Source organism: Rhinolophus sinicus, chromosome 2 (genome assembly GCF_057876585.1).
Source record: "Rhinolophus sinicus isolate RSI-liver-muscle chromosome 2, RSI-T2T, whole genome shotgun sequence".
NCBI classification, from domain to species: Eukaryota; Metazoa; Chordata; class Mammalia; order Chiroptera; family Rhinolophidae; genus Rhinolophus; species Rhinolophus sinicus.
The window spans coordinates 183,996,068-184,009,367 of NC_142502.1; the positions used below are offsets into that span (position 1 = coordinate 183,996,068).

Sequence of the window (13,300 nt, forward strand, 5' to 3'; positions counted from 1 at the left end):
GGAGTCCAGGATGGCATCTCGGGGCAGGAAGGCGAGGTGGGGCTCATGAGTGGCAGGGGTAAGAAAGGCATGACTTTACCCCATTCCCTGCTAGAGATTCAGACCGTTGCAGGGTGGGAGGGATGAAAAAGAGAGAACAGTGGAGGTGGGAGGGGTGGAAGGACAGCCAGGTCTCCTCGGGGAATCTGAGTTGGGAATGACTGGGTGCACTGACTAGGGGTCTTGGGCCACCTCACCACGTGACCATCATGAGACACTGGGGAATCACTTTACAAATATGATGGATGCTATGAAGTCACTCTCCCCCTAGGCCACCCCTCAGAGCACCCTTCAGATCCAGTTGGAAAGCATCCCTGGACTCACAGAGGTCCCTCCCTCCCCCAAGACCCCACAGCACTCTTGCACCCTTCCAATGCACTGTATGTCATCATCCTACTGTCCCCACCGGGACGCATGCTCCTCCACATCTGCAGGACTGGCACGCGGCCAGGGGACACACACCATGCTCAGCAAACATGCCTAATGATGAGCGGCCCCGATGGCCCTGCTATTGCCTGAAGCCATGTGTGAACAACAGAACCCTGAGGTCAGCCAAGTGCAAGCCAGCAACAAGTAGGTCATGAGCAATGATGAGTCACTTGTTCAGTCACTAACCACACAAGTGAAAACGACGTCTGACATGAAGGAAGCACAGAAGCCCAAGCTTCTGGACGTTCCGACCAGTTGCCACAAGAGGGCGCGCTCGGCCTGAAAACCAGCTCCCATGCCTGGCGCTGTACCTTTGGTTATCTCCCTGTTGTCACTGAGGCCTCCGCAGAGCGAGATGGCGATGGATGGCAGGTCCCTGAGGCCATCTGAGGTGCTCTCCACGCCACTGTCAATGCCAGAGCTACCCATGGACTGTGGGGACTGGTTGGCTGACCGGGCTCCATTGTCTGCAGGTTTGGGAATCCCAGAAGGATCTCCACTGGAAGGAGTAAGAGAGTAAGGTGTTCTGAGGATTCTCCTTGTCTGGGTCTCACACAGACATCACATGACTCCAGCAATCTGCTACCCCTCAGAGTAGCAAATGATTTCATCCTAGGACAGACTTTTCATTAAAGCATCATGACAAACAGAGACAAGTTACATGAATTACCTTAGGAGAGAAAACTATCTTTTGCCTATTACATCCCCTGTAGCTCCTCCCAAACCCATGTGAAATGAACTGAAGAGAAAACACACTGTCCTAAGAGGCCACAGTTCTGCGCTTTCACCCTCCAAGGAGCTGGCGCTCCCTACAAATCCCTGGAGAACCGAAAATGGAGACACCTCTTGGAGAGGGAAAGAACCGAGCGCTGACCCGCTTTTTGCCTCTGGTTTTGGTTGTGAGCTAGTGACCCTGTGACATAAACTCAGTGTCATCAGGGGTGCTGGCCTTGTGCCTGCGTTCCTGTTCAGAACACGGAAAGCCAGCCACACAGAGATACCCACACGCTGACATCTACAGAAAGTCCGTTTTTCCGGGTTGCTTTTCACAGCGAAATGGCATCCTCCCACTGCCTTTTCTTCCTTTCTAATCGAATGGAAGGAAAAAGTGGCCCCACACAGACAACTATTCAGATTGTAGAAAATGATATGAGGAATAAAAGGAAATGTTACTTTTTGGGAAAATACAGGGCAGCCACTTCGGGATCCATGTCTGTGAGGTCATCCAGGTAGACGCCATCAGCCCCAAGATGCCTGCTCCGTTTGTCTGCAAGAGCAAAGGGGCCCAGTCAGAACGCCACTCTTCCAGAAACAACCCATGGACTTCTGAGTGTCTCTAGAAAGAGCCTTTAAGCGCGGTGTGTAAATTTGCTCGGAAGTGCCCAAACTGGCCCCAGAACCCCACTGGCAGAAGTCGTCAGCAGCGCGGCAACACTGCAGAGGCAGGCACCGGGTCTGTATGTGGTGCCATCATTCACCAACTGCGTGACTTCGATCAAGTTACGTAACTGCTACGCCTCCGCTCCCCATCTGTGAAGTGCCTGAATGCACTAAGCCATCACCACATTAAGGTGATCACCACGATTCTTACCATTACTATTATTACTAATGATAAAGCTTTCATTAAGCACATCCCCATCAATACGCTGGAGCACAGCATCCTAAGCGGTGCCGTCAGTCACTGTGCACCATGGCTGCAGACTTCCTATTGACTTCTGGCCGAGAATGACGTCACTGGTTCACATAAATTGAGAAGACTGTGGCTAACAGATTAGGTTTGCCATCGTCACTGCTGACAGGCACACTCCTGTGTGCACCGCACTAGGGTTTAGGGAGCACCTACTATGTGCCGAGCACCATTGTAAGCACTGAGAAAACTATGGTAACCCAAACCAAAAAGATTTGATCTCCTAGAGAGCACATGTTCTAGCAGGGGAGTCAGGCAAAACAAAGAAACAAATGATCATTTGAAATGTGATCAACAGAAACTGAAACAGACTCATGTGCCAGAGGGAAATGGGGCCAGGACTGGCTTAATAATCAGCTTCTTATGGAGCCCTGGAGTGTGCTGTAAAGGACATGACCCTTCTGGATCCCAGCACCCCGGAGCCGCAAAAAGAAAGGTCACTGCACAATCCCTAAAGCCCCCTTTACGTCTGATTTTCTAGGGCTACATTCTCGTAATGAATACATTCAGCAAAAGGGCACAGACTGAACATGACAGATGGCACGGTTCCGTTTCCACCTTGCTTGTGTTCTGAACTTTTGAAGAGACAACCATTATTTGCAGAGCACCACATTCGCACAGCAGGAGATGAGCCCCAGCCTCCGCACCTTTTCTCTTCGGAGACTCCGTCTTGCTTGCTGTGGAGCCCACTCCGGCAGCGAGGGGTTTGGGTTCTTCCATCGCGGGCACAGGCGGGGCTGCGGCTCCCAAGGCCTCGATTTCCTCTTCATTCACAAACTGCATGTCTGTCTGAGACTTGTTCGGCTCTAAAAGTGGCTGCACAGGAGGCCCCCCGGCCAATGTTGGCGACTGGTCACTAAACCCATCGGAAGATTCACTGTGAATGGCCTGAAAGTGCATTTTATCACAGATTTTTCTACTGCTCAATGGGCTGGAATCTTTCATCTTGTATGGAGATGACTAAATCAAAGAGGTGAGTGGGGAAGAGAGAGACAGACAGAGAGTCAGAGCACGACAAACAGAAAAAGTTAACCAAAGAACTACAATTAGCCAATTACAGATCTGCCAATCTGTCCACATTTTCCAGAGAAACACTCAAGCCTCAGGAGTCACTTGGTGATTTCCATTCCTGCTCAAGGCCCCAGAAATCAAGAATAAAACTTCCAAAGCAAAGGAACTTTCAGATAAAATATGAACCGCCAAACAGCAGTGAGTGAGAGCAGCAACGGCCAGCGGGTGGAAGCAACCCGCCTGTCCATCAGGTGGGTGGGGGATTCACACGGGGGGCATTTTGCAGTAATGAGAATAAATTGACCACAATTACATACAACAACAGGATGAATCTTGTAAAATTGATCTCTGCCATTGGAGTCAAGATTGTGTCTATCCTTGTGGGGGGGGTCAGTTTGAGCAGTAACTGCAAAGACGGGCGGCTTCCCAGTTGCTGGTTAATTCCCGCTTCTGGGTCTGGGGCGCAAGTCGCACGGTCCTGTTCACAGTGTGAGAATTTATAGATCTACACACTTATGATCTGGGTGTTTCTATGTATGTGTGTTTTATTTCACCCCCAAAATGTTAGTAAATGAGTGAAGATTTGGTGGTTGGTTCATATGAGTGGGAAATTAGCATTTCTGATTCTATCTCTCCAAGGAGTTTCCAGTTATGGAAAAGATTCATCCAAACAAAACCCAAAGAGCACTTTGTGCGTTAGAAATGGGGAAGAGGGTATGCATTTCTGTATCTGACTTCACAGCTTCTAGCACAAATAAAAGCAACGCCCAGTAGGTCTGTGGTTGGAACTATTTTTCCAGAAGTGATGGGTCTACACTTTGATGCCATTTCTCTAGCAACAGATGACATGAATTTGTAAAGATACTTGACTGGGTCAGCATGATAGCTTGTGGGCAGAGAAATCAGCATTTTCTGTGAAAGCTAAATATAACCCAGAAGGGGCATGAATCCACAATTTCAGCCTCCACAGACCTACTCTCCAAAGAGCTGTCCATCTTGAGTCTTAACAGAATGCTTTAGACCTTCACTCATTCATTCATTCATTTGTTCATATTATAAACATTTACTGGGGATACAAGAGGCTGTGGCATCTTCCAACGGCCTTACAATAAAAAAATAAGTAAAAATTAAAACAAACAAACAAAAAAACAGCTTGAAATATAATAATTCAAGGTTCTTGTAACACATTAGAATATGAAATAAAATTTCTTGAAAGAAAACATTCTGTCCATTTCACGTTTTTAGAAACTATCTTCAGTGTAATGTAGAATTGAAGGGGGAAAAACTTACTTTTGCAGCTTGTGGCAATTCTCCCCACAGCCAGAGCATTTCTAGGGTGTTCTTCTGCATCGTCCTGTCCACAGACTTACTGACCAATTCTGAATCACTTTTAGGTGTTGAAGGTCGGGAACCTGAAGGACTTAAGGGAACACAAGTCTGTGATTAAAGTGGCAAGAAAAACTTTTTAAAAATACTTTTGGCCCAAAATTCTATGCTCAAATAGCCCAGAAAATGCACGCAAGCCACCATTCCGTTATGAGAGTGACTTCATGACATGTCTCGCCTGTGGCCACCAGGGGTCCACAGAAAGCCCATCCAGGAGGAAGGTGCTCCCAATGAGTAACCCTGTCCCAAGCTGCTGCCAAATTCCAAATAGAGAAGGTGAGTAGTAGCACTACAGAGAGAAAATTGGGGGGAAAGAGAGAGAGAGAGAGAGACAGAGAGAGAGACAGAGAGAGAGAGAGAGAGAGAGAGAGAGAGAGAGAGAGGAAAAAGAGTTTGCTTTTACCTTAAAACCACCCATCTTACCCCACCTCACCCAAGCACACCTCTCCTGCATTCTCAATTTCCAAATCAAGTTTCCCAACAGCTGCCCAAGGGCCCTGGCCATCTCTGGCAGGCACGCATTATATTCTATATTTAAGACACTAGTGTGTATCCATCTGCACTGGCTTTGAAAACCAGGAAATTGCATCATGGGCCAGGTTTACCACAAATGTCAGACGCTACAAGTAAACTTGCTAACGTGGCAGGGGCCTCCGAATCGAAATTTTATGAAATATTATACCTTCCAGGAATGCCTCAAAGGTTCCTACTTGCTAAGGCTCTTTCAGTAACAACACGTCACAATGCTTAATTCTCAGGCCAGCGTTTGAGTGGTTGTAACTTGTGTTCTCAACCCTGTTTTCTGCTTTTTAATCTTGAGACATGAACAAAGTCTTGCTTCTGTCCAAAGTCAGCAACCAAGAGTAATCAGCTGACCTACAAAATTCTCACAGTATTCTCAACACATAGATGAAGAAATATATATCCACCCCTGTAATTATTGAATGTATTTATTCCCCCACATCATTTCCTCTAGAATTAGATGACAGTTTTCAAATACACTGAGAAACAAAGCTACCACAATTTTCCTTTTGCATCTTCTTTCAGAGACCACCTCTCACTGATGTGCTTGGTCCCATGTATCTGTCTGTCTGAATCAGATGCAACTGCATTTAAATACGGCTTTCCTGTCAGGACAAGGAGAACTCACAGATGATACATAACTTCGATCAAATAGGGAGTCATAATGGCTGCATTCATCCTGGATCTCTTAATTCAAGCCATTTGGACCAAGCAGACCAGGCGCTCTTGCCTTTATCTCCTTCCCACTGAGGTGTATGCTAGCTGGTTCCTTCCTCCCTGGTGCCAGTGCCCACCAGCCCATCTACATGGCACCAGGTGCGGCCCCGAGGTCAGCCTGGAGAAGAGGGTCCTGAGATGGCATGCTTTGAGAGCATATAAAGTGGGACCCCCCCCAACACACTTCCCCCCCTTGCGGAAGCAGCCCATGAGAAGGAATACGGGGCGCGCCTCCTCTTGTTCTGTAATTACAGGCTTCTCTTCAAAAGGCCAATGCTTTTCTGACACGGAAGCGTCAGTGAGGGTCCTTTGTACCTACAACTGTAACCAGAATCCATTCTTCCTCGAGTCATCACGGAAGACGCTTCCTGCCCTCACCAGTGCTGTGCCCAAACTTCAAACCATTTCTTTACAAAGCTCTGCCATGATATTTATCACACAAAATATAATCTATATTTGGTTATAAAATCATTGGAGCAATAAACTGTCTCACCCACTGCCATTAAATTAAGTAAAGCCCTTTCAGCTGAGCTTGCTCTGGAGTAGGGGATCAGCAAACTCTTTCTGTAAAAGGCCAGAAAACAGGTATTTCAGGCTTTGTGGGTTATGCATTCTTTGCCATCGGGCTGTAGTCTGCCAAGCCCCGCTCCAGAAGAATGCAAATCCCAGCTCCAGAATCCCTAACATTCTGACCCTCTCAGAAAGTTTCCACAGAGGCCGTCAGGCCTGCAAATTCATACTCATCAAGAACCAAGCCCTTGTGAACATCATAAGCTGAAGTCCCCTCTCTCCCATTCCACATGCCACTCCCTGGCCCCTTGGGCCATATCAGCCTTTGTCAAAGGAGTCGGGATACCATACACATGTACACTCTGACTGCTCGTTGGGGGAATTCGGACTGGGTGAAGGGGAATTAGGGGAAAGATTCCCAACACTGACTGTGACCAACGAGAAAGATGATTCCAAAATTTCCCACTATCAAAGATTAGGCTTTTAAGATCAAGGGTTGTTCAAAAAAGTAAGCTTACAAGGTCACTGATTTTCACAAATAATGCGTTTATTAGCCATATAATAGTTTTCAGTATTTTTGCCAGTCTTTATTAGTCAAACTGGTTATAGCTGTTCACAACTCAATTTGCCTCATTTTAAAATGGCCTTTCTTCTGCACACGTGACATCTGAATAAAGTATGAGATTTGGTTCTAAAATCAAAAAGAAAACCAGCATCTCATGCAGAAATTAACCATAGCTTCATTCACTACAGTTTTCAAGTAAATCCCGTAAGTCCACAACGTAGGCAGGTCAGGGCATGGACAACACTGAAGGAACAGGGCAGACTTCAGACCATTGCATCAAATGAAAACACAAACCTACGATCCTAAACCTTCAGATCGGTACTATGCTGTTCTCCAAAACTCTGTTCTAGAAATGCTGTGGAAATATCTGACTCCATTATTCTGAAAGTCTAAGAAGCTATTTAAATATTTGTAATAATAATTTCCCTAAAGTGACATCTTAAAACATAGTCTTATAAACTTATTTGTTGAACCACCCTGGGCACAAAACAAAAGAGCATACTCCCGACTTTTATTTCCTTATTCTATTTTTCAAAGCACGGCAGAATGGAGAAGAATTATATGTTTATAATTTCCAGAGTCAAATGTAGTACTTAAAAAAAATCGAATACTCTAAAAATGCTTAAAATGAAAGGAAAATAATAATAATCTATACGCATTTCCCTCATAAATAATTTAGTTAGTGAAATAGATTTGTAAGGGTTAGATCAAAATTTTCATTTCCTAGATTCTATATGCAGTTTCTGCATAAGTAATTTGGTTAATGGTAAAATAGATTTTTAAGAGTTAGATCAAAATAGTCATTATCGAAGACATCCAAGTGGGAAAAGTAATCCTGCTACCTTTCCGAAGCATGGAAGTGGGACGACTGTGGAGGGCAAGAGCTAGACAGCCCGCCCTCGGCCACGACTGCAACGGGAGGGGGAGTCCTTTGGCAATCTACCAGGCTACTGGATACCACGTGATACACATTTAAAAAAAAAGAAGAAGAAGAAAAATCGTAGGTCAATTAAATTAAATGAAATTTCATGTAAGTTATAGGACCACTCTCAACAATGACATTTGTAAGAAAATGAACCAACTTAGGCATTTGACAACAGCAGAGAACCCATATGTTGAAATCTCTAAGAAATCAACATGAATTTTCTTAACCACAAAAACAGGAAACTGCCAAAAGACCCATTTCACTTTCTATTTCATCCATATGCCCATAAAAGATTGTTTTTCTCTGGTCAGAATTTCGTGCTTAATCAAACCACTTACTCCAAGGATTTGATAATTTGTGCTATCAGTTGTCTCTTTAAAGAAAATCAAGATTCCAAAGATGGAAATCTATCTGTTTATCCTAACTTGTAATTGCATTTGACAGTGGTCAGATCCTCATAGTCTGATGCAGTCATTACTCTGCATGCATAGAGCGAACCACCAAAGACAGAGAAACCTAGTCAGGGTTGTGTTTAAAACATTTATTTTAAATCTTTCAATTAACGTAGGGTGTTTGAACAGATTTTTCCACCTATTAGTGGTTTCTAAACATTCCACCTATTTTCTTCCTGAAGTACTGTGTTTTTCCCTCCTGAGAGTTTATCTCCACAGACCTCGGAGGAGAATGTGTGAGGTCCTAGAAAGGTCTTCCATCTGCACTGTCCGATAGGACAGCCACTAACTGATTGCCTATGACTACTGAGTACATGAACTGTGGCCAGTCCAAACTGACATGTTTTGTCCATGTGAGATACACAATGGTTTTAAAGGCTTTAGATGAAAACGAGAACATGACATATCTCATTAATAATTTTTTAGGAAACAGTTTATTTGAAATGATATTTTGGATCTACCGGGTCAAATGAAATATAGCATCAAAGTCAATTTTTTCAGTTTCTTGTTACTTTCTAAGGATGGGTGCTAGAACATTTTAATTTACATAGGTAGGTAGTACGTATTATGTTTCTGTTGGACAGCACTGGTCTTTAGACAGACAAACCTCATTGAGGGGATTTCACAGGTCCCCACCGCCACCCTGGTTGACTGACATTCATTGTCACAGGACTTCCTGGAAACTGGGCATGTGACATATCTATTTTTCTCCAACCTTAAGCTCAGCACACACTGCTCACTGTGCTGTCTCATTAACTAGATTACTCTGGTCAAACTGGAACCAGAAGTGGCATTTACAGGAGACCAGCTTTAGGCAGGAAGCCTCCACAGCACACGCCAGAATGCCTAGGGGCCTCCTACCCTTGCATTTTTAAACCTGAAGTAAATCTAGTGCATTCGGGATAAGAATAACCCAACGACATCACACTATCACTTAGATCGCTATTTCTCAACCTCTTTCTCACGGTCACCACATAGCCGCAGCATTTTGAAGTCTTTTTCCCCTAAGAGCCCTCCCTCCACCATAAAATGTCAATGCTGTTCCTGTACTGTGCACTTGTTTATGTGCTGTGGCTTAGTACAGGCCACAGACCATTATCATAGCTAAGATTTTTGCACCTGGTGAGGGTGGTCGCGTCCCGACTGAGAACGCACAATTTAGATCTGTCCTTTCCCCAGTTCTTCTGAAAGCTGCCCAGAAGGGCTCCCAGAGTCTCATGGGTTCCACCGATTCAAAGCCTCAGGACTCTCAGAATGGGACCTGCACCTGGCAGCTCTGCCTCTCCCAGCTCACACTGGAAGTCTAGGCCAACGTGAGAGTTCATTTCAGGGAACTAAATATCCTTGAATTCAGCAGAACGAATAAGCACGGGAGAAGGGCATCATTCTAACAGCCCCACATGTCCTCAGTGGCCCCTGAAGCAAACCTTTGTGTTTGAATCCTACTATAGAGATAAGTATCCAGAAAGACTCAGTCACCTATCTTCTCCTGTTGACAGCACTGTGGGACTCAACAAGGGGCTTCCTTTCACTGCCACCTCGGGGAGCTAAGAGCCACATCTGCAGTTCAGTATTTAAAAGAAGTTTATGATCTGCACACGGTGTTTTTAATCCTGGCCTGTAACGTACCTCTACTCTAAACTGCACTTTTTCTGTTCCTAACTAATTTCATATTTTATTTATGTTTCACTATTTTATTAAATATGCTTCCTATTATTGACTTCAAATCCTCTGGACCAGGACAGGCGAACAGACTAACATACACACAAACCAGCAACTTACCTGGAGTTGGGTGACCACTCTCTATCGGAATTAGGGTACGAGGCTGACTGAGGAAAAGACATGACTGGGGAAAGGTTTTCCTTAGGAACGTCTTCTAAGAATGGAGGCATATCACTAGAAAGAGTTCTGGTTAAAAAAAAAAAAAAAAATTAAAGTTAAAGAATTACTAGTGATAAATTCATGATAAAGCCAAGTTTCCACTTTTTCCTAATTATCTCTAAGTCTTTTGGAGATTAACATGAGCTCTTTTAAAACCACCCAGCCATATTCCAGGCAGCGGAGAGGAAAGATACATTTTGTATGTTCATGCTTTGGCTGAATTACAAATGTAAAATTACTTTGTTCAAGTATTTGGACTTTATGTTAACAAGATAATTGTTTTATTATCAAAAATTATACTGAATTACATAAAAATCTGAAAGGTCAAATGAGTTTTCTTTTAAAACTGGCATTTTTCACCAAAAATGGTAATACACAGAAACAGAATTTCACCACACTGCTAAAAGCAAAGAAAAACAAAACAGGGTGGTCCATTCAACTCTGGGTCTAATCAAAACTGGAAAGGAAAAGATTGCGTGTAGAGAAAACTGGTCACATTCTACATTGACTTGCAACCCTAAGCCGATCACAGATCAGCTCCAAGCTACAAAATCAGCCAAGCGCCGTGTACGTAGTTGGTGCTCAAATAGGAATAAGGGGGTTCTGAAACTACGGTTTCGTGCGTGAAGTGTTAGTTTGGTCAGTTCCTGTTTCTCGCCTCTGTTCTGGAATGGGGACGTTAGCAGCCAAAGAGGTCTGGCATTCCCAACTGTCTCTTAGTTGTAGCTACAGCAAACCTTGTTGATACGTTAAGATTGGGGCCACAGGATTCCAAAATTCAGTCTAAAATATACTAACAGAAGAATAAGGAATTCTGGGGAAAAACATTCATAAAAACCTCTAGAAAAATTATGTCACTCAGTTCTCATGTGGATCCTGCCTCTGATTCACATTTTCACCTGCTGTTGCTCTCTGGCGGGTCCATCTCCTCATCGGAACTCATTTCTATGGGAAACATGTCTTCGTCTTCAGATGTGTTCACATTGTCATCTCTTTTCAGGCTGTCCAGCTGGGACTTTCTCCTCCTTTTTCTTCTTTTCTTCACTAAAGAGCCACTTGAAGGGGTCTCACTGGGAGGTAAGACTGGGGCTGCCGTGTTGGGGTCCAGACTTCTCATCCTGTCTGCAGAGTTCCTCTTCAGCTGGCATTCCATTAGCGAGGCTCCTTCCGACAGGATCGGGGAGGTGGCCAGGTGCATCGGGATTACCTCCTAAAGGACAGAAAATATTTTCACAAAAGAGTCTCGTTAATTTGGGTTAAGGAGCAGGGTCGTGCCGAAGGCCTGCCATTGTTCATTCAGGAGCCCCAGCCTTTCTCAGGGAGGGCCACGCAGGCAGTGGGACTAAATGTCACAGTGACCTGGAGACGTGGCTGCCAGACTTGATACAAGAGCACACAGTCAACAATTCATTAAATGCTATTTTGTACTGAATTCCACATTTTCATAATTATAACAAAGCAAAGTAATTATGAGTGATTTCAGGCCGCCGAAATTCACCTTTTTCTGAACTATCCGGAGTAAAGCCAAAAAAAAAAATGGGCTTTTTGAGTCAACACATTACCCTGGGAACTGGACTCAATTTTGCATTTCAGTGTGGGTAACGGTGTGTGCGTGTAAGAGAGAGAATGTGTATGCGTTTTTTAATATGCACTGAATTAAGACACTAATTTTAAAAAGAAAAACCCCGAACAGTCCCCTCCACTGTGCCCAAGTGCCTGCCTGTGCCAGAGCACACCCAGGGACGTGGTGGGACGTGGTTGCCGAGTAACTACATATTGACCCTCTGCTTAAAAACAAAAGGAAAAAAAACACAGCCTGTCATTAGCTGTGTAAGGACTCACCGGGTTTTTAAAAACTAGAGCAATCATTTTATTAACGAATGACTCATTTGTTATGAGAAACCTAGAAACAAGAAGAATATGTATAAAAAGAGAGGGGATAAACAGAAACATGCAGCTGATCGTGTAAAGTAGCTCAGAGAACATCAAACGTGCTACAGAGATAGAAAGTCTACATCTGAGAGCAGCAGCCTCCGCTGGAAGGGACGTGAGAGGTCATCTCACTCAGGGGCTCAACTGGACCACCTGAAGAAGAAATGCCGAGAGCGTTGACACTGGGTCAAGAGCGGAAAAGAAGGTTCCAGCGACTGAAAAGGAAAGGGTGGGCCTCTGCAGGTGGAAGAGAGACAGTATCCTGTAGCAATCTGGTGAGGAAGGACACAGGCTCCCCAACGTCCAGCAGCCTCTCAGGGACAGAAAGGGGCATCCGTATGGGACAGAACACACTCTGGCCTCCCAAACCCCATCCCACCCATCAGCTCCCTCTGCAGCTTGCAGCTTCCGTGGCGTCTTGCCCAGAACTCTTCCTCAGCTCTGACAGCATAAAATCTGTCTAAAGCCAATGGGCAAACGGAAGTTAAAAATGCAAGAGTCCACTTGGGTGGGAAGAGCTCCTGTCAGAGCACCATTAGGAACTAAGTAATCATTTCCACAGCCTTCCCTTTGGATGGGACGATGAAGAGCAGACAGGCAGGGGTTCCTGCTGGCCAGGCAGGTAATTACAGAAGACGGAAGGCACCGGGCAGGGATGCTGGCCTCCTCATAGGTCACACCTTTGCTCCAAATGGAAGCAGAATCTGAGATGAACTGCTTCCTGAAACTGTAAGTATGGACATTTGTTCTAGAGCCTAGAGCCATACCTTTTTAATCAGGATTAGTTTTAATTAGTTCCTGCATCTGCCCCTACAGCAACTAATTCAAGTGGGATTTATAGAGAAATCACTATATCACAGTGGCTTTCTCAGTGAGTGAGAGTAAAAAGAAGTGGTTTATCTAGGAGAAAACATAGGGATAAATCTTCATGACCTTGAACTTGGCAAAGGATTATTAAATATGACACCAAAAGCATAAGCAACAAAAGAAAAAAGTAGATAAAATGGACTTCACCAAAATTTAAAAAGTTTTGTGCTTCAAAGGACACCATCAAGAAAGTGAAAAGGCCATTCATAATGGAGGAAAATATTTGTAAGTCATATATCTGATTGGGGACTTGTATCTAGAATATGTAATGAACTCTTAAAACTCAATTTAAAAAAGATAAATAACTCAATTTAAAAATAAGCAAACAATCTGCATAGACATTTCTCTAAAGAATGCATCCAAATGGCTAATAAGCA

The 13,300-nt window shown here is 44.3% G+C and overlaps 1 protein-coding gene across 12 annotated transcripts in view; it reads right to left on the minus strand.

Annotated features, from left to right (window-relative positions):
• Nucleotides 1-13,300, minus strand: part of LPIN1 (lipin 1) — a 112,474-nt gene that overhangs the window by 37,914 nt on the left and 61,260 nt on the right. For 6 of the 12 annotated variants that reach the window (XM_019751161.3, XM_074331696.2, XM_074331701.2 and 3 more), the window contains 7 exons: nucleotides 11,024-11,334; nucleotides 10,026-10,151; nucleotides 7,709-7,816; nucleotides 4,457-4,586; nucleotides 2,803-3,115; nucleotides 1,642-1,735; nucleotides 780-967 (listed from right to left, as the gene is read on the minus strand). In XM_019751161.3, coding sequence (XP_019606720.3) covers nucleotides 780-967; nucleotides 1,642-1,735; nucleotides 2,803-3,115; nucleotides 4,457-4,586; nucleotides 7,709-7,816; nucleotides 10,026-10,151; nucleotides 11,024-11,334 — 1,270 coding nt within the window. The remainder of the gene's footprint in view (nucleotides 1-779; nucleotides 968-1,641; nucleotides 1,736-2,802; nucleotides 3,116-4,456; nucleotides 4,587-7,708; nucleotides 7,817-10,025; nucleotides 10,152-11,023; nucleotides 11,335-13,300) is intronic. The other 6 variants (XM_074331697.2, XM_019751240.3, XM_074331702.2 and 3 more) reach the window with 2 other exon arrangements.